General features: G+C 38.3%; 1 protein-coding gene across 2 annotated transcripts in view; it reads right to left on the minus strand.

The window, feature by feature from the left end:
* COL6A5 (collagen type VI alpha 5 chain) overlaps positions 1-25,552 on the minus strand; it is a 134,692-nt gene that overhangs the window by 97,459 nt on the left and 11,681 nt on the right. For both annotated transcript variants that reach the window (XM_003265397.2, XM_012508361.2), the window contains exons 2-4: positions 7,928-8,022; positions 4,769-5,368; positions 1,524-2,156 (exon numbers count right to left, since the gene is read on the minus strand). In XM_003265397.2, coding sequence (XP_003265445.2) covers positions 1,524-2,156; positions 4,769-5,368; positions 7,928-7,994 — 1,300 coding nt within the window. In that variant the 5' untranslated portion in view covers positions 7,995-8,022. The remainder of the gene's footprint in view (positions 1-1,523; positions 2,157-4,768; positions 5,369-7,927; positions 8,023-25,552) is intronic.

Raw genomic sequence — 25,552 nt, forward strand, 5'->3', positions numbered from 1 at the left:
AGCAGATTCACAAAAATCTTAACTAGGAGATCCTTCACTGGAATGATAGAAGAAAAAAATAGACAGGATCAAAATGTCAGAAAATAACCATGATTGTGCATAAAAATACAGGTAAAAGAATGTCCCTGCAAGACTTTTATAAAAACAAAACATTGGCCTATATATCCAACAACTTAAGATATGTTTTAAAAAATATGGTATATCCATTATACGGAATATTTTTCTCAACCTAAAGGAATGTTTCAAAAGAATATTTAAGGAAACAGACAAAAGATCATAATATCAAGTTGATGGAAAAGTGGATAAGGCAGATATTACTAGTTATCTCCAATATCCATTTTCTCCTTCTTCTACACCAATTGAACCACCAGTTTTAACCTAGGTGCTTGGCTTCCCCAAATAAAGGTCACATTTCCCAGCTCCCATTTTTATAACTTAGGTGTGGCATGTGACCAAGTGCTAGCCAATGGGATGTAAGCAGAAATGGCACATATAACTTTTGGGAGCATCCTTGAAGAAAAGGTGAAGAGGCCTGGCCCTTTTTCTTCCCTTTTGTCTTTCTTGCTTTCTGGATGTAAGGGTGATGCCTGGAGCCATTATTTTGGACAACGATCCTAGGAATTAAGACCACGAACAGCAAAAAATAATGTGGAAAAAGACAGGGTCTCTGACACTGGGGTGAATCAGACTAGCTCAGTCTACCTACCTCTGGACTTATTTGTGAAACAGAAAAAATAATCTTACCCTGTTTCAATCACTGAATTTTGGTTTCTTCTGTTGGTCACACCCAAATATAGTTGTAACTAATAAAAGTTACCCAATTGTCTATGCCTATACTGTTCAATATGACAGCCACTAGACACACCTGGCTATTAAAATGAATTAAAACTACATGACATTTAAAATTCAGTTCCTCCATCACACTAGCCACATTTCAAGTGCTCAGTAGCCACATGTGGCTGGTGGCTGACCTAGTGGACAGTGCAGATAAAGAACATTTCCAGCATCATAGAAAGGGCTGTTGGACAGCACTGATATATACAATGTGATATCATTTTTAAAAACTCTGTATTTGTCTGTATGTGCATGAATGAAAGGAAGACAGAGAGGGAGAGAGGGGTGAAGGATGGGAGAAGGGAGGGAGAGAAAGAGAGAGGGACAGAAGAGACTAAAGACAACAGAAAAAGTATTAATGGCTTCATCTGAAGATAGAATTACAGGTGATTCTATTTTCTTCTGTATGTCAAGCCATACTATTACAATATTTTATAATTAACATATATTTTACATTTTATTGAGGTGTGATTTACATGTTATAAAATTGACCTCTTGTAAGTGTATTGTTCAATGATTTTTGGCAAATGTTTGAAGTTGTACGGGCATCACCAAAATCCAGCTTTAGAACATTCCCACAACTCCTGAAAGTTCCTTTATCCAATTACAGTTGATCCTCACTCCCACCCTAGTCCTAGGTAACCACTTATATTACTTTTATAATTAGAAAAGTATTTTTAAAAACATACCAGTTTTATCAAGATTCCTTTGTTCAGCATAAGTAGAAATTTGGGACCATATTTCATTCTGGAGCTTTTTCAGGAACTTTGTACTATAAGTTTCTAAGTCTGCATAGGACTTCAGCATGGAAATTGTCTGTTCTGGAGGGTAAGACACTATTTCTTCTAACTGGGTATTGTTAGCCCCTTGGATGCTCAAGGCAAACACGGTTACATCCTCCAGCCGAAGGTTCAGCGCAGCATCATGCACCTCATCATCTGATGGTCTGTGGGTGACCAGGACTGCAATCTGAGGCACTCCTTGTGCTCTTCTGCTGCCATATGACTCTGAGAAGCCGTCTCTTCTCATCTGATCAATGGCAGCCCCTGTATTGGATTTCCCAACTTGGATGGAAATATTCTGGATTTGCTGCTGAAATTCAGATTGGGTTGTGCTTGATTTAAGAAATGAAATAGTCTTGGCACTATTGCTGTAACTCATCAGTCCAAGTTGCATGCAATTTTCCTTCACATCCATGGAGCTGGTAATGTTCTCAAGGAAGGTCTGAAGATGCCTTAAATTTCCTCTGGTCCCAAGTGACTCATCCACCAGGAACACGAGGTCAGCAAGTGAATCTTTCTGACAGGATATGGGGAAGGGAACTATGGAGAGAGAAAATGTGTGAAGATTAGTATAAACCACTGGCCCAGAGAGAGAAAGGTACTTTTTACATTGTCAAGCACATTAGTTAGGATAGAGGTAGTCATGATGGATGTAGACAGCATCGTTTTCTTTTAGTGAACAAAAGATCAAAATTCTAAACAAGGCTTACAAGGTCATTGACTTCAAAAGCTTTCCATATGCTGTTCCCTCTGTCTGAAGAATGCTTCTGACCAATTTCCCTACCACATCCCATGACCACCACCACTATTATCTCCATGAACACCATCACCACTGGTATGATCACCACCACCACTGCCATCACTTCCACCTCCACCACCACCACTGCCATCACTTCCACCTCCACCACCACCACCATCGCCACCACTACCTTCACTACTAGTGAAGTGAAGGAACCACCACGTCCACCATCACCGCTACCTTTACCACTGCCACCACCATTCTCGAGAACTGGGATGCAGGGATGAGTTAGCAGAAATATCTCTTACTACAGGGAGTTCACATTCTCTGGGGAGGGCAGATAACTAGATTGTATTATTTCCCACAGTAATAAGTGCTAGCAAGGAGATAAAACAGGTGACTTGACTGAGTGACTACACTGTGATTAAGGGAGGGTTAACTTACCTAAGACATGAAGAAATCAGGGAAGGCGTCTCTTAGAGGATCACATATGGGTTGAGAAATGACTGAAGAGAGGAATTCAGCCACGTGGAGTTCTGAAGGAAGAGGAATTCCAGCATATAGAACAGCAAGAGGTGGGAACAAGCAAGAAGTCCAGAGTAGTTGGAGCCATGAGTGAGGGGAAACATTGACGGATGAGGCCAGAGGGAAGCAGGGCCCAGATCTTCTGGGAGTCACATGATCTTATTTAAATATTTTAAATATCACTCCAGTTGCTGAGAGGAAATAATGAATTCAGGGATAATAATTAAGAAACAACGGCCCTAGTCCAGGAAAGAGATAATGATTCTTGGACAAGTATTACAGCTGCTAAGATGGAATGACAAGGATAGTTTTGATACGTGACTTAGAGGTAGAACAGAAAGCTGGATAAATTGGATGTGAGTATTGACAACAAAAGAGGAAGTGGTGAAAACTCCTGGGTTTTTGGCCTGAACAACTGAATGAATGGTGGTGGTGTCTTTTTTCAAGATAGGGAAGATAGTGGGAAAAACAAGTTACAGGGGGGATTTGTGTTCTGTTTCAGACACGGTAAGTTTGAGAAACTACTGAGTATTGAAGAGGAGATGCCAGGTAAGCAGTTGGTCACACAAATTTGGAATCTAAGGGAAAGTACACCATATTCACATAAAACATAGACTCCAAGCACAGGTGGATGAACTGCAGCTGTGGAAAGCATAGCCAATAGATAAGCTCAACCTTGCCAAGAACTACCCATCTGTGAGTTCTTAGAAGGCAGAAAGCATGTCTTACTTATCACTATCCCTCCAGTACCTGGTGCCTGGTGAAAGCTCAAAAATATTTATGGAATTAAAAATAATTCTCATAAATCTACCAATCTACTCTGAAACCCCACAGTTAGCTAAAACGAACTCCAAGAATGACCTTCTCAGGTTAGTATTTATTTGCAAATAGTTGTTACTATTAATAATAGTAAACACTGTGCCAAATGCCATACAAGTCACCTCACTCATATTTTATGGTAGACACTATTATCCTCACTTTACAGGTAAGGAAACTGATGCTCAGGGTTAAGTAAGGGACTCCATGTCCTAAGTGGCCAAGCCAGGGTTTGAACTCAGACCTTCCTGACTCCGAAGTCTTTGCTCCTAACCTCTAAAAGTCCAGGATGGGACAACACGGCAGATGCAGGGCTCAACACAGCAGAATGCGGTCCACTGCATTGCATTACTGCACCACAGAGGGCATTCCCTCTTCTTCCTGGTCGAACACAAAATATGAACATGTACTAATAGTGTCTCATTCTAAGGTTATCATTCTTCTCACTGAGTATCACTATATATCAGTTCACAAGCATTTATTGAATATTTATTGTGAGCCTCATACTGTAACAAGATGGTGAAGGAAAGAGAATAGACAGTGATCCTATTTCCTTATCTGTAAGATCCTCATGTATTAATTTATTAAGAAATAGAACACCAGCTCATTGTCAGGCACTGTGCTTGGCACAAAGGAGAGAGAGATAAGTTGTCAATCGTGCCCTCGTGTGCTACCTATTTCTTGCTTCATGGTGGTGGGGAAGGGAAGGAGGACAAACACAGAAATGGATAGTTACGAGAAGTGCTGCTGTCATAAGCTGTGTGCGAGGAACCGAAACCCAAAAAGAAATTAGAAAGGAAAGATTCCAAGAGGAAAAGAATGTAGGGATGAGATTTAAAGGATGACAGGAGTTATTCAAGCTATAAGAAAGCAAAGGAGTGCAATAAGATAGAGCTCTTGTCAGAAAAAATGGGACAAGCAAAGGCAGAAGCGAGTAGGAATGATGTGTCGAAGTTTCCAATACTTCAACATGGCTAATCATGAAAACCTAACATGAGTTGCAAGAGGTGAGAGTGGAAAGATGTAGACCCACCTGGGGATCAGGCATCTCTTCAACCAAGGGTTTCCTTACCTTGCATATCAGCATCGATGGCTCCCTCCTTATACTTAGTTACATCCTTGATGATCTGTGTCATGTTTTGGGAAAATGTGCTGAGGTCTCTGATTGTCCGAAGGTTGAAATGGAAATGGGATGTGGCCATGGCCTTCAGATTTTCCTCAGAAGCTTCCTGCACCCCCACGGAGATAATTTTCACCCCATCTTTCTTCAGGGCTTTCGAAGCCTCTTCCACTTCATCCTCAGACTCAGCTGAAGCCAGGACCACCAAAATTGGGGGAAACTGTTTCTTGTCTCTCCCATTTGTGTGTGCAGAGAAATAGGTCCTGTGAGCCTCCCGAAGAGCCTTTCCTATCTGCAGGGACCCGCCAATGAACTGAAAGTTCTTCTTGAGGTGGTTCAGCATGGGGCTCCTGCCTTTGAAGGTGCTCAGATGGAATTCACTGTGAAACTCGTCGCTGTACTGGGCCAGGGCTACACGGTATTTGTTGGCCTCTATGGGGAGACTGTTGATCATTTTGTTGATGAACGTTTTCACGAATGGGAACGACTTAGGTCCCAGGTGATCGGAGCTGTCCACCAGAAACACGACATCTGCATACACAGGGCCTGGCCCTATCAAAATAAAATAACAACAAGCAAAAACAAAGTTATCATTCAGCCTTTATATTTTAGACCACAATGCTTATTTAAGACTATGCGCTAGTGTTAAGTGTATATCAGAATCCCAAGAAAAGTGTCTTCTGGAGGTCAAACAGAAGAAACTATAATTGCCTTTGCTAAAATGTCAAAGAAAAGGGCTTTAGTAAAGTTAGCCAACAGATATACAAGAGACAATAAACTTCTTTTCTTTTTTAGTTCCAGAACCCCAAACTCCGATATTGTACCAACTCAGAAAGTCCCTGACTGGACTGGTTTGGCTATGTCCCTACCCAAATCTCATCTTGAATTATAGCTCCCATAATCCCCATGTGTCATGAGAGGGACCCAATAGGAGGTAATTGAATCATGGGGGTGCTTACCCCCATGCTGTTCTTGTGATACTGAGAGTCTCATGAGTTCTCATGAGATCTGATGGTTTTATAAGGGGCTTTTCCCCTTTTGCTTGGCACTTCTCTCTCCTGCTACCATGTGAAGAAGGACATGTTTGCTTCCACTTCCGCCATGATTGTAATTTTCCTGGGGCCTCCCCAGCCATGAGCAACTGAGTCAATTAAACCTCTTTCCTTTGTAAATTACCTAGTCTCGGGTATTTCTTCATAGCAGTGTAAGAATGGGCCAAAGTTGTCTGAGGACTAACAGCAATTTTTGAAAACATTATAGAGTAAGCGATTGTCTCAGGTGGGAGAACAGAGTCTAAGACAGGGAATTCAGATGAAAGTGCTTGATTGAGGGCACGCAATGTAAGAGAAACAGGACAGGACAGGGAACAAGCAGAGAAGGGCATGTCATCAGGTAAGGTCTAGCTTTGACCTGCTCTGCAAGGGGCTCTGGAGCCTAAATTACAGCAAAGCTGTCCCTCTTTGAGGCAAGACAGCCAGTTTTTTGTGCTACCCTATTAGACAGTCATTGGCTGCAGACCGTCCCCAGAAATTGGAGAGAAGGAGCAGAGGGTTGTAGGCAGAACCTCTTGGTTAAGTGGGAAAGCTGAGAACAGTTCCCTTGAGAAAATGGGGCACAGCCATGAGCTGTTGCCAGCAATATTCACAGTAGCTGGGAGGTGGGTGCACCAGCCAGAGAAGAAGAGTCTGGCAAGGGAGGTGCCAATAGTATCTACCTTAGCAGTCACTGTCAGCCATGCTGCTCTTGAAATTGGTAATGTGCTAGTAAATGTCTAACAACTGGCTCTTTCAAGGTAACTCAGAAATTCATCAGGAAATCTTAGAGTAACACAGTAAGAATGCACAGTTAAAAATACTTCTTTGAATGATGTTTTTAGTAATTACAAGAGAGTAGAAAAACTTACTTTTCATGCATGTTTTCTCTCTTTTCCTATACAGATAGGCGCACACGCACACACACACAAACACACACTCACACAGTCCTGTGCTTCACAATGACATAATGACATTTCAGTCAACAACAGACTGCATATATGATAGTGGCCTCATAAGGTTAAAATTAAGCTGGCTGGGCATGGTGGCTCACACTGTAATCCCAGCACTTTGGCAAGCCAAGGTGGTAGGATCACTTGAGCCCAGGAGATTGAGACCAGCCTGGGCAAGATGATGAAACCCTGTCTCTATAAAAAATATAAAAATTAGCCAGGTGTGGGGGCATGCACCTGTAGTCCCAGTTATTTGGGAGGCTGAGGCAGAAGGATTGCTTGAGCTGAGGGAACAGAGGCTGCAGTGAGCCGAGACTGCACCACTCCACTCTGGCTTGAGTGACAGAGTGAGACTCTGTCTCAAAAAGACACGATTATAATAGAGCTGAAAAATTCTTATCACCTAATGACATCATAGCTGTCATAATGTGGTAGTGCAACGTATTGCCTTTTCTGTGTTTAGATGTGTTTAGATATACAAATCCTTACCATTGTATTATACTTGCCTACAATATTCAGCACAGTAACATGCAGTACAGGTTTGTAGCCTAGGAGCAATAGGCTGCACCATGTACCCTAGGTGTGTAGTAGGCTACACCATCTAGGTATAAGTATACTCCACGATGTTTACACAATGACAAAATCGCCTAATGATGCATTTCTCAGAAAGTACACCCATTGTTAAGTGACGTATGACTACGTGTGTGTGTTTGTGTGTAAATATATATTTCATGCTTGTAAAAGGAAAGGAAAGCAATGGTTTAGTCATGAAAATACTTAGAATTTGTTTTCTGTGTGGGGTTCCTTTTCTTTCATTTATGAGATCAAGATTCAAATGGATCTATAAACAAATGGACTGACTCAATCCATGGAGACATGTAATATTGAGATTGAAGCAAATCAATGGATAATTGAAGTTTTTCTAGCCAGGTGCAACATAACTCATGACTTTTGCTCATGGCTTTGTGCTGTCTTTCACAAGTTAAGTTCGTTTGATATTGTATAACAATTACTAAATGCTGCATACTTTGATTTTTAGTAAATAAATTATTTCTCTCTGCTTATTAAAGTTTACTGAGATGTAAAAATATTTCCTAAATAATAATAAACATAAAATATACTGATACCTGGGCTCTGGTCTGCCAATGTTTCAGTCCAAAAGATTAGGACAAATATAATTAGCAGGATCTTCATTTTGTTAGTGAAGATTTTTACTTTTGTTCTGCAAAAAAAAATTATTTACAATATGAAAAATTTTATTTTATACCATTAAGTAACTGTCAAGATAGTTGTATTAGGGCATGGTACACTGTAAACAAGTATTTGTCAAGCAGTGCCAAGTGTGTTTATAAAATTCATCAAGCATTTGGAGTATTTGTTGAAAATATTAATGCTAATGTTTGCTGAGTCCTGGACAAGGCTCAAACACCTTTCTCAGTGCTCCACAAGTGTCATCTAATTTAATCCTCACAACAATCTTATAGGGAAGTACAATTACTACACTTATGTGACAGATAAGGAAACAAGCACCAAATGGCTTGGTAACAGGTAGATCGATCCACAGTACTAACCCAGACAAAGCAATTGCATCACCTAACCTCTTAACCACTATGTCATAAGCTTTATACAAAATTAGTATCCTCACAAAATTTATGTAGTCACTATTCTCTACCCTTTATTATGCCACTATCGTATATGTTTATAATTTGGCTTAAAAAGCCAACAGTTACACGTGTCTCTTCCTTCATTGAGCCTTTGTGAAAACTGCTTCCTCACTTACAGTTATGCTCAATTTCACAAACTACCTTAGGTTTGGTTTTTCCATAGTTCACAATCAATCAGAACGCTTCATGGGCAATTAAAATCTCAGGAATTTAACCAAATCAGAGTTTGTTCTTTATAAGAATAGAAATAGATTAAAATGGACAATACTCAAAAAATAGATCTCCCTTAAAACAGATACCAAAGGTATAAGGGCTGATTTTTAGAGTTCTTCTGAAATTGTTACTCATTCAGGAAGATTGATAGAATCACTGGAAGCTAGATGTGGAGAAGACCCTATAAATCATTTAGATTAAGCCCCCAGTTCAGAGGAAACAACATTTTTATCACCCCAAAAAGAAACCCCAAACCCATAGCAGTCATTCCCCATTCCCCCGCTCCCCTTCTATAGGTCCTGGCACTGATCTGCTTTCTTTCTGTATGGATTTGCCTATTCTGGACATTTTGTATAAACAGAATCATACAATATATGGTCTTTATGTTTGGCTTCTTTCATTTAGTAGGTTTTCAAGATTTATCCATGTTATAGTATGTATCAGTACTTAATTCTTTTTTTATGGCTGAGTAATATTCCATTGTATGGATATATATATATATATATATATATATAAAACATTTAAAACATTGTTAGTTGATGAGCATTTGGGTTGTTTCTACTTTGGGCTATTATAAATAATACTGCTATGAACACTTATGTACATGCTGGTGTGAATATATGTTTTCATCTATCTGGAGTAAGTACCTAGGAGTGAAATATTTGGTCTTATCATAACTCTATATTTAACATTTTGAGAAACTGGTACCAAAACAGAGACATAGATCAATGGAACAGAACAGAGCCCTCAGAAATAATGCCACATATCTACAACTATCTGATCTTTGACAAACCTGACAAAAACAAGCAATGGGATAAGGATTCCCTATTTAATAAATGGTGCTGGGAAAACTGGCTAGCCATATGTAGAAAGCTGAAACTGGATCCCTTCCTTACACCTTATACAAAAATTAATTCAAGATGGATTAAAGACTTACATGTTAGACCTAAAACCATAAAAACCCTAGAAGAAAACCTAGGCAATACCATTCAGGACACAGGCATGGGCAAGGACTTCATGTCTAAAACACCAAAAGCAATGGCAACAAAAGCCAAAATTCGCAAATGGGATCTAATTAAACTAAAGAGCTTCTGCACAGCAAAAGAAACTACCATCAGAGTAAACAGGCAACCTACAAAATGGGAGAAAATTTTCGCAACCTACTCATCTGACAAAGGGCTAGTATCCAGAATCTACAATGAACTCAAACAAATTTACAAGAAAAAAACAAATAACCCCATCAAAAAGTGGGCAAAGGACACGAACAGACACTTCTCAAAAGAAGACATTTATGCAGCCAAAAAATACATGAAAAAATGCTCATCATCACTGGACATCAGAGAAATGCAAATCAAAACCACAATGAGATACCATCACACCAGTTAGAATGGCCATCATTAAAAAGTCAGGAAACAACAGGTGCTGGAGAGGATGTGGAGAAATAGGAACACTTTTACACTGTTGGTGGGACTGTAAACTAGTTCAACCATTGTGGAAGTCAGTGTGGCGATTCCTCAGGGATCTAGAACTAGAAATACCATTTGACCCAGCCATCCCATTACTGGGTATATACCCAAAGGACTATAAATCATGCTGCTATAAAGACACATGCACACATATGTTTATTGCAGCACTATTCACAATAGCAAAGACTTGGAACCAACCCAAATGTCCAACAATGATAGATTGGATTAAGAAAATGTGGCACATATACACCATGGAATACTATGCAGCCATAAAAAAGGATGAGTTCATGTCCTCTGTAGGGACATGGATGAAACTGGAAAACATCATTCTCAGTAAACTATCGCAAGGACAAAAACACCGCATGTTCTCACTCATAGGTGGGAATTGAACAATGAGAACACATGGACACAGGAAGGGGAACATCACACTCTGGGGACTGTTGTGGGGTGGGGGGAGGGGGGAGGGACAGCATTAGGAGATATACCTAATGCTAAATGACGAGTTAATGGGTGCAGCACACCAACATGGCACATGGATACATATGTAACAAACCTGCACATTGTGCACATGTACCCTAAAACTTAAAGTATAATAAAAAAAAATTGTTTTCAAAAGTGGCCACACAATTTTACATTCTCAGCAGCAGTGTATAAAGGTTCCAACTTCTCCACATTGCCATCAACACTTATTTTCTGTTTTGCTATTATAGCCATTCTAGTAGGTATAAATGGTTTTCATTTGCATTGCCCTAATGATGAATGATGTTATCTTTTCAGGTACTTAATGGCCATTTGTATCTCTTATTTGGTGAAACATCCATTTAAATGCTTTACCCATTTTTAACTGGGTTATTTGTCTTTTATTGTTGTAATATAAAAATTCTTTATATATTCTAGATGCTAGAATACTAGATGCTTAGCAGATATATGACTTGCTAATAAACTCCTGCCATTCTGTGTGTTGTATTTTCACTTTTTAAATGTGTTCTTTGAGGCACAAGTGATTTTAAATTTGATGAAGTCCAATTTATCTGGGGTTTTTTGTTTTATTTTGTTCCTAGTGCTTTTAGTGTCACATCTAAAACACCATTGCCTACAGTCATGAAGTTACTTGCATGTTTTCTTCTAAGCATTTTATAGTTTAGCCTTGCATTTAGTTCTTTAACCCATTTTAAGTTGTTTTTGTGTGTGGTGTGAGGTAGGGATACAATTTCACTCTTTCGTATGTGGATATACAATTACAGTTGTCCTAGTACCATTTGTTGAAAAGACTTTTCTTTCACCATTGAATTGTCTTCACACCCTCATCAAAAACAAATTTACTATGAGTGGATGAGTTTATTTTTAGACTCTCAATTGTATTCTATTCATCTATATTTCTGTCCTTATGTCGGTATCACATAGTCTTGATTATGCTACCTTTTAGAAAGTTCTGAAGTTGGAAAGTGTGAGTCCTTCAACTTTGTTCTTTTTCAAGGTTGTTTTGGCTGTTCTGAGCCCTGTGCATTTCTATATGTGTTTTAGAATCACCTTGTCAATTTCTGAAATAAAAAAAAAGGCATCTGGATTTTGATAGGGATTTCATTGAACAGGTAGATAAATTTATGGAGTTTTAGCATCTTAATATTGTTTTACAATCCATTACTATGGGCTTTCTATGGAGAAGAGAATTTTTAGATCTCCTTATTTCATATTTTCACTGGTGCTCTTTAAATATAGGAGATCATAAGAATTCAAAGATAAAGAGGAGGCCTTTCTGTACAGCCACATGAATTCAGAAGCCAATAAATGTTCAGAGCTGTGTATACACCCTTCTCTAGGTGTATACCCACTTTGCATATCTTGGCTCCAAAATAGTGGCAATAGCTTAATTTTGTAGAGGTGGAACTGCTGAGTCAAAAGTATATTTACTTTAAGTTTCTTTGGATACTGCCAAATTGCTATCCTTTGGTTACCAAATAATATTCCCTTACCTGCCCCAACATAGTATGTCTCACTATTTTCACTTCACATTCCTATTTGTCTTTTCCATTATTTATACTGTTTTTGTGTAAGTTATTCTGATTAGTCTGTCTTTTTTATTGTTCATGCTTCTGAAATGAATAATTTTTGTCACATGTAAGCTTATTTTAATTCCCTTGGCAGGTAATATATGCCTGGGAACAGGGTGAAATTTGTATTTCTCCAGATAAGATGGATATAGAAGAGGGCAGCCTCTCAGAAAAGAAAATGACCAGTGTTATAATCTAGGCTCTACCACTCCCAATCCCCTCTTCCAGCCCTGTAGTTATTTGGGGGAAGCCACTCTTTCGATGACTCTTGGTCCTTTGACGGCTCAACCTGTCTCTTTTGTAACATCTTAAAGTTTGGATTTGGTATAGGAAGTCAGCAGGCAGTGCTAAATTTCCAACTTTTCCAAAATTCAAAGTTTCCCATACCAAAGGAAAAGTGAAAAAAATATTTAGAATATACAGACCCTCAGATATAATAGTAGGGGTCCCTTTGGAGAGAGTTGAATCACATCTCTAAGGCTCCTCCTAACTCTAAAATTCTCTGATCCTGTGATTCTATGATGGAAGGACCTGAGGTAGAGAGTAGAATGAATGAGTGATACTTTAAGGAATTAATTGGCCATTTTGGAGGAGATATACCCCAAACTAGACTTGAGGCCCAAAGAAACTCCAAGTTTAAATAGCTACCAAGTGAACCAATGCACCCTTTCTCATACTTTCAAATGCTCAAACTCTCAGAGGCTGATTGGGAATTCAAAGTTAGTATCACATCTGAGGGAAGGGCACCCCAAGCCCACTTCAGGGTAGACCAATAGCCAAACTGCACATCTGGAGAGAAGGCACACAGGCTGAGGTCTGGGCATCGATCAGCTGGCCTTGCTATTTCCTGTGGGGATGTTCAGCACATGTAGATCAGCCACATAGAGATGGGGGCTAAAGCTCCCTAGCCACTGCCAGGAGACAAAATAAGAGGGTAATAATAGACTAATGAATGATCATGTCCCTTCTTTTGATTGCATTCCTTTGGTCAAAAATATCTGTGAAGACAAATCTCACTCATTCCGAATGAGAAACTGTATTTTTTATGGGGCAATCTATTTTATAACCTATGGCATAAGGTGTTAAAGTGACTTGGTAAAGTAGGGAGAAAAAGCTTAATTTAGCAAAATATAAAGGCACATGATAAAGCTTGCAACCCTGTAAGAGGTGCAGACACTAAAGGGAAAAAGAAATTATTTAACAAGTTATAACCGCATAGCAAAGGCCTTGGTATAATTCTTGAATCCATGAGATTGGAAGTAAGTATGTAAACAGTTTATTGGAGGTTTAGACTGCTAAATCCTAAATCAAACATGCCACAAATATTGCAAAAGTAATTGCAGTTTTGCCATTAAAAGTAATGGCAAACTATCGCATTCTGAAAGAGAAAGTTTAATTTCTCTTTCTCTCCTTCCGCAGTCAAAGGAGCAAAAAGTCCTGAAATATGGTAAGAAATAAAGGTCAGGTCATCTTCCCTCTGTCCTCTACACTATTTTCCTTCTCCCTAATGCCTGCCTTCTAGCTTCCCTGGTTAAGCATCCCTCACTCAGGATTTATGCAACAAAAGCTGGCCAGAATATGGAGCTCCAGTAGAGGGAGAAGGGCACAGCTTTAGGAACCACAGTCTCCAGTTGATAAGGGCCATAGGCTGCAAATGCACCATCCATGCACTCCCACCTGAGGATCTGAGGTCACAGAACCAGTCCATGGCTGAGCTAAAGCTTAAATTCTCAGCTTAGCCTCCCTGGTGCCTTATCCCATTTCTGGAGCATCTGGAAGGCACATTGAGTTTTCCTGTCAAAACAAACTGTGAGGCTAGATAATTATTTACCCTTATTTTCCTGTGCTGGCTGTCCATCCTGTGGGTACCATATGACTCTACCTCCTTTGGTTTTCATTACTTTTGTTTCCTCCATGGCACCACTCCTCCACACTCTCAAATCTGTCCACACCCAGACACTCATTCTAGCCACCTGGACTGCCAAGTCCCTCCTCTTCTTTGGTACCTATCATATTCCGCCTTGTACTGAAGTTACTGAAAGACTTTCTTAATCCCCCACTTCTCCTCCTTACCCAGTAACACACACACACACACACACACTCTCACACACTCACACATACACACAGACCACTAACACCTATAAACTCCTTGAAGGCAGGACTGGACTCTTCATTCCTTGTCATTGAACGTCCCACTTGCTTAGGTCAGTGCCTGCTTTAGAAAAGGTTCTCAAGAAGTATTTGCTGAATTGAGTTAATTACTGAGGAAGTGATTAAAAGCCCCATTTATCCAACTATTATGCCTATTAAACTTCACACAGCAGGAATTCCAGAAATTTCTAGAAGCAAAAGGCCATGTTTGGAATATCCTGTGATTGATAAAGTAAGGATCTATGCATGGGAAGCAAACTCCACTGATTTGAGCAACTCTGGGGCATAGCTGAACACCATATTGGAGCATTCCAGACAAGTCCCAGGGAGCCTGCTGTAGCAGGAGAGGCTGTGCAAACCATCCTGGTTCCATCTTTTCAAAAGGCAGAGGCCTTACAAATCTTCCAGGGTCAGCCCTGGGAAGAAGTAGGTGTGGCGAGGAGGTTTGGCAGCAGTACTAGGACCAGTATGTCCTTTAATACAGTCTGGGTAAAGAATCTGAGAAGTGAAGATGCAGAGTTCTTGTCTGGCTAGAAAAAACTTCATTCCAACGCCACACACATTTCTGAACAATCGAGACGCATGAAGCTTACTGCAGACAATATGAGAAAATGAAGATAAAGACCTAGTCCTTACCTAAAATAAGAATAGAATCTTTGCCAGACCAAATCCAACTCATGATTTAGAACCTGATTTAGCAAAGTTTTCCCACCTCTGTAGTCTCACTGGACCTTATAATTTATATATATATGCATGCTTGGGTCTGAGAGATTATTTATCCATTCAGCAAATATTCCTCAAGTGCCAACAATGTTCTTAGCACTGTTGTAGGCAGTTTGGATTTAGCAGTGGGCAAAACAGACAAAAAGGTTGCCTGGAGACTTGTAATCTGGTTGCCTACATGTCCACCTCCCACTCTGAACTGCAAACTTCTTTAGAGTAGCGACCAAGTATGTTTGATACATCTTTATATCTCCAGTGCTTGGCAGAGTGAGTATTCAGCAAGAAAGGAGAAGAGGAAATGAAGGCAGGTTGGAAGGCAAGTGCTCGTGCAAATGCTGATAAAATATGGGAGGATGAGGTATTATTTCAAATGAGGGAATCGACAAAAATATCATGCACAAAGGGGAAGAGGAGAGATCAAGGATCCCAGGTAGAGAAGTGTCTACAACTGGATTGCACAGCACATCCACAGAAGGAAACTGTTTCTCAAGTTCTTTTACTGGGAAATGTCTGATATCACATTTTAATAACACCTTTATCAGAGGAAATTGGATTAGGACAGAAGGCAGGAATGCTTATGCCACCAGCTCCTAAAACCAAAACAAATAAGACCTATCAGAAACACGGGCTACAGTTTAATTAACACATCTAACAACCGTCACTTTCCCAGTCTTCCAACACTGCCGTTTATAGATAATTTATGGAACTGCCATAGGCTTTGGACACAGAGTAAAACACATAAAATACTTCCTCCAAGAGCACACAATCTATTTGGGGAGCCAGGACAGTGGCATGAAAAGATGAAATACGGAAAGTCACAAACATTAGCCCCCTAATAACTATGTGGGTTATTTTGTAAGGTCAGTAAAGGTCATAAACCTATTGGTTTTGACTAAAATGTCACTGCAGGCTCCATCATACAATAACTGTCTATGGCATTTACTTCAATGCCTACCCCATAGTAGGTGCATAGTGAATATTTGTTAAAAGAATAAATGAACATGATGTTTCAGAATAAATTCTAAAGAACAGTTAGAATGCAGTTTAAAGAATAAAATACAGCACTTCAGAGTATAATTTATAAAAAGGCATCAAAAGGAAATATACAAAAGCCCTTGATATACTCTAAAGACTTCTACAACTTTGAACACGCATTGTGGAAAGAATATCAAGGAATCAGAACTCATAATTCAAACCATGAGCTCCTCTCTGAGACTTGCTTCTCTAATCTATACAACAAGAGGGTTGGACTTGAGCTATAGAATGATCTCATTTTGTAAATTACAGTACAGGCCGTCTGGGAACACGGGCTCAACCAAAGGCATAAAATGAGTGAGCAGGTCCAGCCCTACAAGGTGTGGGCCTCTCAGAAGGGCAAGATGTCACCCTTCTTGCAAGAGCATTGGCAAAAACCACACTGATATATACAGAAGCCCCCTCTGTTGGAGCCCAGGCATCAGAATTTTGTTTCAAGTATTATTAATTACTGTTCAAGTATCTAACCCATAAGCTTCTTATACACCAGATTTTAAAAAATAAACATCCCTAGATAGAAGAATGTCTTGCTTATGTTACTAATCCTTCTATTTGCCACAACTTCTTAAGGCCTATTATATCCACATGGAAATAAATGACATTGGATCACAGCTGCCATCCAAATCATGAAGGCCCCAAATCAGCAGCATTACTATCCATAGTTTCAGTAGCCTGCTTTCCTGCTCTAGGATCCTTATGGGGTCTGGTTGCGTGCATTATTAGGGTTGTGGCTGAGAAAACAAAATGTGGCTTGGCTCGCTCTTCTCATTATTACTTTCTTAAAAAAGAACAGGCTGTGGGCTGGTGATTCTCAATTTTGGCTGCACATTAGAGAGCTATTAAAAATATTGATGCCAGGTCCCACTCCCAGAGTTTCTGACTCAATTGGTCAGGGGCATGGTCTGAACACTGGGATATTTTTAAACACTCCTGGTGATTCCAATGTGCAGCCAAGGTTGACGACCACTAAGTTAGGCCATCCTGAATGGTCTAAGCAAGCTCTCTATAGAAAACGCAGAGGTACAGTCCCAGAGAGAAAATCTGGGTCTCAATGTCTTTATCTGTAAGTTGTGGTCAATAATAGCTATAACATTGTGTTGTTGAGAAGTTTACATGAGACCATATACATAAAACATCTTAGGCCAGGCGTGGTGGCTCACGCCTGTAATCCCAGCACTTTGGGAGGCGGAGGCGGGCGGATCACGAGGTCAGGAGATTGAGACCATCCTGGCTAACACGGTGAAACCCCGTCTCTACTAAAAATACAAAAAAATTAGCCGGGCGTAGTGGCGGGCGCCTGTAGTCCCAGCTACTCCGGAGGCTGAGGCAGGAGAATGGCGTGAACCCGGGAGGCGGAGCTTGCAGTGAGCCGAGATCGCGCCACTGCACTCCAGCCTGGGTGACAGAGGGAGACTCCGTCTCAAAACAAAACAAAACAAAACATCTTAAAGGAGACATCTGTTGATTTTGTCTCCCAAAGTTCATTACTCTTTCTGAGGATCTCTTTCCCCACTTTCAAACCATGTAGTTGCTGAAATCTTGACCTCACTCCTACTCCAGGCAAGTATACCTGGCTTAGGCCAGCATTGCTACAGTCACTGTGATTGATCCAACAATGAGCACCTAACCTACACCATCAAAGTCAGAGAGCATCAGCCAATATACAGGTTTTGCCACCATGAAGAAGAATCCCAAGATCAAGAGAGATGTATCTTTGATGACATCAACTGAGCACCTTGATCAGCCTGATCAATCCCTCGATTTTTCAGGTGTCTCAGTCAGTAAATTCTATTTTGTGTTTGAGCTAGTTTGAGTTGGGTTTTACTAATACATAAGCAAAAAGAATCCTGACCAGAATTCAACTGACAACCTTTGAAAATGCCTGGATACCAGATCTGCTGGGATATCCACTATTAGGGCCTCTATTGATGGTTCTTTCCTGCTGCAACTTTGCAGAACAAGACTCACTGGAGAGATCTCGAATTCCTAGTCCCTTTGCACCTGACCAGGCACCATAGTATCCACATCATTTTTCCCTCTGCTTCAAGGCTGAAGGACTTTGCACTTAAGTGCAAATTCAAATCCTAATTATACTTCAGAACCAGACCTGCCTGCTCTCTGACTACTGCAGCCTCTATCTAATCCTCCATGTTTCCATCTGCCCCAAACACTCAGTCTACATCACCATTTTTTAATAGCTAAGATGTATACTGTATTTAGCTGTAGTGTTTATTTGTGTGTATACGTTTGGTAGTGCTATCTCCACTGAAACTTTTGAGAGAAGGGACCATGTTTTCTTCTACTTTGGGGTTGTCCTAATACAATGCAAAGCAAGTAAATGCTTGCTAAACTTAAAGGATATAGTAGGTTAGGGGTAAATGCAGAAATGGTTATACAGAGTATGATCCCAACTTTTTAAAGTGTCATATGCATTTATTTCTAAGATGTGGAGTCGAGGATATTTTTGGTTCATTCTTAAATTAGAAATTATTTTTCTGGAGTAAAGCAAAGATAAAAATTTGAGAAAAAAATCACAAATATAATATGTGGCTTCCCAGGACAGTGCCAATTTATGACTGTGGTCCCAGTGCAACAATTAATAGCACCTTAGTTATCTCTTAAAATTGCCCTGGGACTATGGTTTCTAGTTTGCTATCTGGTAGCTTGGAAGTAAGTTGTCACTCCATCCTAAAAACAAGTAAAAAACTAAGCAAACTGAAAATTAACAATTTTTCTTTGTCACAGGGAAAACCGCTGCCCCAAAATTAAAGAGACAGACAGGAGGATACAGAAAATCACAAGTACAATTTATTGGAGCAGAAACTCATGAGCTGAAACCTTTGCAGGAACCAGTGCTGGGGTAGGAAAACTTGAAGTGTAACTGACAAATGGCTGGAGGTTCAATGTGGACAAGTCTAATAATTAAAAATTCCAGAAAAGCAAGTGTTAAAGTGGCACCCACACTTTCGTTAAGTTTTACCTCAAGGAGCTCTATCAAACTCTCACAGTAAAGATAAAAGAAAAAATTCCTCATTATTCAGCAGGGTGAGGGGAATAGAAACCATTTTTAAATACACCACAGAACACTGTTCTTCTTAACAAAGCATGTTCTCAAGAGAAACTATTTCACCAGAACTCAACCTGCTGGGGTTTTATCAGAATCTAACTGGCCTAGACGAAAGGAAATACCCAACTTTAGTCCCCATTACACCATCCTGTCCCTCCCAAGAGTGACGGAAGAGAGAAGGAGAGGCATTTGTAAAGTTCATAGCTCGGGAACACAGGCTCACTAAAGGACTGAAGCCTAATCAGAGAACTATAGAATACTTCTTCTCACTCCATACCTTACCACTAAATCTGCCACTACATCATTAAGGTCCTATTTATAGGATGAGGAAGGGAGAATTTGAATTATTTTGTTATTATAAGTTATTTGCACTACCTGTGAGGCAGTATAGTGATATTTGAAAGTATACTTGGATTAATTATAAATGCAAACTCTAGAGCAACCACTAAAGAATGAAGTATAACTGATATGCTAAGTAAGGAGAGAGAATTGAATCCTAAAATGCTCAACTAAAACCACAAAAAAAACAGAAAAGAGTAGAAGACAAAATTGGAACAAAAAACAAAGGCAACAAATAGAATATAGTAACAAATATGGTAGATATTAATGCATCTGTATCAATAATCACTATAATGGTTTAAATGAACAACTAAAAGAGATTGTCAGAAATTAAAACAAATTGAATATATGTTCTCTTCAAGGAACCCTGTTTAAATATAGATAAATGTAGATTAAAAGAAATTGGATAGAGAAAGATATACCATGCTAATGCTAATTAAAAGAAAGCAGGAGTAACCATATTAATTTCAGACAGAGAAAACTTCAGAGCAAGGAAAGTTATCAGAGATAAAGAGGGGCATTAGAGATATTCCATGTTCATGGGTAGAAAGACTCAGTACTGTCAAGATGTCAGTTCTTCCCAAATTGATCTGTAGATTTAACACAATCCCAATCAATGTCAGCAAGTTATTTTGATATTGACAAACTGATTCTAAAGTTTATATGAAGAGGCAAAAGACTCAGAATAACCAATATGATTTTGAAGAAGAACAAAGTTGGAGGACTGACACTTCCTGACTTCAAGATCTTCTGTAAAGCTACAGTAATCAAGACAGCATAGTACTGGTGAAAGAATAGACAAATCAATGGAACAGATGGGAGAGCCCAGAAATAGACCTGCACAAATACAGTCAACTGGTTTTTGACAAAGGAGCAAATGCTATACAATGGAGCAAAGACAGTTTTTTCAACAAACAGTGCTGAAACAACCAGACATCCACATGCAAAAAAAAAAATAATTACATATATATATATATATATATAGAGAGAGAGAGAGAGAGAGAGAGAGAGAGAGAAACCTTACACCCTTCTCAAAAATTATCTTAAAATGGGTCACAGACCTAAATGCAAGATGCAAAACCATAAGCTCCTAGAATATAACATAGGAGAAAATCTAGATGACATTGGGTTTGGCAATGACTTGTGAAATACAACACCAAAGACAAGATCCATGAAAAAAAATAATAAATGAACTGCACTTCATTAACATTAAAATGTCATGCTTTATGAAGGGCACTGTCAACAAAATGAGTAAACAAGCCACAGATTGGTAGGCAGGGGAAGGTTTGCAAAAGACATATCCAATAAAGGACTATTATCCAAAATATACAAAGAACTCTGAAAACTCAACAATAAGAAAACAAACCAATTTTAAATTGGGTAAAATATCTGAACAGACTTCTCATCAAAGAAGACATACAGATGGCTAATAAGCATATGAAAAGATGGTTAACATCAGATGTCATTATGGAATTGCAAATTAAAAGAGTAAGATGCTACTACACACCCATTAGTATGGTGAAAATCCAAAACACTGACAACACCAAATGCTGGCAAGAATGTGAAACAATAGGAACTCTCATTCACTGCTGACAGGGATTAATGCAAAATGGCACAGCCACTTTGGAAGACAATTCAATAGTTTCTTACAGAACTAAACATATTCATTCCATACAATCCAACAATCATGCTTCTTGGTATTTACCCAAATGAGTTGAAAACTTAACGTCCATACAAAAAACTACACGTGGATGGTCAGCCTTATTTATAATTGCCAAAACTTGGAAGCAAACAATATGCCTTTTAGTTGGTGAACAGGTAAACTATGGTATATTCAGGCCAATAGATTATTTAGGACTAAAATGAAATACACTATCAAGCCATTAAAAGACACGAACCTTAAATGCATATTAATAAATGAAAGAAGCCAATCTGAAAAGGCTATATACTGTATTTTTACAACTATATGACATTCTGGAAAGGGTAAAACTATAAAGACAGTAAAAAGATTTGTGGCTGTCAGTGGTTAGGAGGTATGGAGGGATGAACAGGTGGAGCACAGAGGATTTTTAAAAACTATTCTGTCTGATCCTATCATAATGCATACATGTCTTTATATGTTTGCCAAAATTCATCAAATGTACATTCCCAAGAGTGAACCCTAACATAAACTTTGGACTTTGGATGATAATGATGTGTCAATGTGGGTTCATCGATTGTAATAAATGTACCACGTTGGTGCACGATATTGATAGCAGGGGAGGCCTCGTGTGTTTGGGGTAGGGGGGCATATAGGAACTTTGTACTTGTTGCTCAATTTTGCTGTGAACTTAAATAGAACGTCAGTTTGGGCACGAGAGACTTTTTGGGATTATGGAAATGCTCTCTATACTGATTATGGTTACATGGAAATATGCATTTGCCAAACAGTTCTAATAGTACACTTAAAATTGATGCATTATATTATATATAAATTATATCTCAAAAGGGTTGACTTTGTTAAGTGCACAGTTTGGATGATGAATTATTTTATCATAAGAATGGTATAACAAACAAAGGGCTGTGGTAGTAGTCTGGACTAGCAATAAAGGTGTGCACAGAGCCTTTAAAAATAATAACAAAACAAACTTGGCCTGCTTTATTATCCCCAGTGAGCAAGCAATGTTAATCAATGTCAGTAACAATCTTCACATTCATGGCTGCGTGGACTACTTTCACCACAAATGATACATATTCCCATTCCCTAGAGACATAATAAAACTCCTGGTTTGGAAGTATTCTTCCAGAAGGTTTCCCTCTGCATAAATGAATCATAATCTACATTAGCTGAATGCTGTCTGCATCTTAAAATCAATATATGATCAAAACAGGCCTAAGCTTAAATATCCCCCTCATAATATGAATTTGAAGAATCCAAGAATAAATCAGAAGTTTTTACCCCAAACATGTAAATTATTATCATTTTATTAAAACTTTAATGGCAAAATTATTAAAAATTGGCATTAGAGTACAGGAACAATATTCTCAGCACTGGTACCTGCTGGATTGTTCTTAAAGCCACTCTATTACATTTATGCCACACTAAGCAGATGCTCGTTTGCAGTTGATGTCTAGGAAAAGCATGTTATTTGGAGATCTATTGGGGATTTTTCCCATAAAACTTCCTTTTTTTCTTCATTCTCTTTATTCTTTCTGGTGTTTGGTATGAAAATGATTTAATATAAATATTGGTTATTTGTAATTTTCCTTGTCTTAAAATTTTGAGCTGATGTAGTTGACATTCCCCCATAACAAATGGTCGTGAATTGTGAACAATTCAAAAGTAGAACTTTTTCTTGAAAATTAACGGTCTAGGTGGAAGTAAATAACTAAAAATAAAATCCAGTTCATAAAGATAACTTTCTATAATGAGTGCTAATATACTAAGCTAAACTTCTCTGTGAAGAAAAAGTAAGTAAATATTTCAGGCTTTGTGGGCTAGACCGTCTCCAGGACAAATATACTACTCAATTTTGCCCTTGCAAAAGCAGCCACAGAAAATATGTAAACAAACAAGCGTGACTGCAGAACCACCTATGACTTTTGCCTTACGGGATCCTCTCATAATAAAATGAATTAAAAATTATTTTTGCTGTGGGTCCTATACACTTTTGCTTTATAGGATTCTCTTACCATAATAAAATAAATTAAAAATTATTTTTGATATAACTTTAAGTACTTTAAAATTTAATTTATTTCTGTTTTAGGCAAAATTTAATGGACTTACGAGTCCTAAAAATTACATTTTTTTCCTTGTGTGAGAAAAAAATTAAACAATTTTTGACCTAAATATTCATTTTTCTTCTAATTTTTTTTAAAATTAAACATTTCATAGGCTTCTAAAAAACTGTGCCTAATGGATAAATTGGCCCTGCATGGCTGTGCTCCAACAAAAATTTATTAGGTGGCAAGTTATTAAACCTGCACAAAACAATTATACAAGTTTAGTATTATTATATAATCTCTATTATTCTCCCTGGCATTGTTTCTTAAATTTTAAAAACAATTGATGGCTCAAATATTCTTCCTAAATGTACCTACCTCATTTATACTGTACTAATAATCATATTAACTGTCAATCTATTTCTATATGTATTTAACCATTTGAAAGTCCTTAAAAATTGTCACGGACTGGATTGACCATACTAGTTGAAATCAACATCCATTCTAATTAGTCAATGCCTAGTCATTGTTGACTATTTTTAATGTCAGTCTTGTATCTACTTCATTCATCTTAACAGCTGCATAGTACTCCTTTATAGCAATGTTTATTTAACCAATCCTTTATAAACAGATATTTAGATTGTTTCCAACTTTTTCACAAGTCCAAACAAGGTTGCAATAAACAACATTGCACAGTGGAAGACATATTATATTTCTAAAGGATCACTTATTAGGAATGGAAATTTGGGGTAAAAAGGAATGTATATCTAAAATTATGGTCAATATTAGACAACTGCAGCAAAAAGGCATGCCAAATCATATTTTCCCTCAGGAACATATGGAAGTCCTTATTTCCCCACACTCTCACAACATACTTTTGAAGTTTTGGAATCCTGATTGGGGGGAAAATATTCCACATTACCACATAGTTCTTTGAATTTGCATTTCTATAGTTACTAGTGAGATTGGGAAAGGTATTTTTCTACGAACTGTACACTTAAGATTTTTGACCATTTTGCCTGTGTTTGTCTTTGTATTTATTTTTATGTGCTCTTAATATATTATGAATATACAGTCCTAGATGTTTTATATTTGTTGCTATTTTAAATTGAATCTTTTCTCTTACTCATGTTACTAAATTATTTGTATTGACCACTTTGCTGAAATTTCTTGTTGGCTTGCTTGGACTTTTCCAGTATATTCTCATTTTAAATAAAAATAACAATAATTTTGCCTTCTCCTTTCTCAATGTATATACCTTATATTATTACATTGACCAGAACTTCAACAATGTTAAAGAGTGATGTTGATAATGTTCCTAACTTAATGGTAATTTTTTTTTTTTTTTCTCGCTCTGTCGCCCAGGCTGGAGTGCAGTGGCACAATCTCGGCTCACTGCAAGCTCTGCCTCCTGGGTTCATGCCATTCTCCTGCCTCAGCCTCCCAAGTAGCTGGGACTACAAGTGCCTGCCACCACGCCCGGCTAATTTTTTGTATTTTGTTTAGTAGAGACGGGGTTTCACTGTGTTAGCCAGGATGGTCTCGATCTCCTGACCTCGTGATCTGCCTGCCTTGGCCTCCCAAAGTGCTGGGATTACAGGTGTGAGCCACCACGCCTGGCCAGTTAATGGTAATATTTTAAGTGTTTTCTTCAATACACATATGACGATGGCACTTGGTTTATAATATATGTTTCTAATTATGTTAAAATATTTCTTCTTATTTTAACCTAAGATTTAAGGAAATCAAGAATGGCTGCCAAATTTTACCTTACCCAATACCTTTTCAGCACCTACTACAATGATCACATATGCTTTTTCTTTTCAAATATAACCATATGTTGAACTTTATTTACAAAATATTGGTGAATAATTTATTAGAATTATTAATATTGAATGATTTTTGCTTTTCTAAAATAAATTCCACTTCATTATCCTACATTTCCTTTTATGTGCTATTGAATTTTACTTGCTAATATTTGATTCGGGAATTTTGCATTATTGTTCAAAGGTGAGAATGCCTATTATTTTTGTGTGTATGAGCTAACTTTGTCAGGTATCAATCATGCTGGATTCACAAGAATGATCTGGAAGCTTTTCTTCTTTCTCTTTGTTCTAAACATTTTAAGTGACAGAGCAATTGCCAGTTATTTGGAGTTTTGAAAGGAATTACCAATATATTGACAAGGCCAAAAGTGTCAGCTTTCAGCAATTCTCAGTTCCTTCCAGGTTACTGGCCACTTAGATTTTCTATTGCTTCTTTAGTTAGATTTTGCAATTATCATTCATGTGCCCTCCTATCATTTTCCATTTCATCCTGGTTTCAAATTGTTTATTGTAAA

This window comes from Nomascus leucogenys, chromosome 8 (assembly GCF_006542625.1).
Source record: "Nomascus leucogenys isolate Asia chromosome 8, Asia_NLE_v1, whole genome shotgun sequence".
Classification (NCBI taxonomy): domain Eukaryota; kingdom Metazoa; phylum Chordata; class Mammalia; order Primates; family Hylobatidae; genus Nomascus; species Nomascus leucogenys.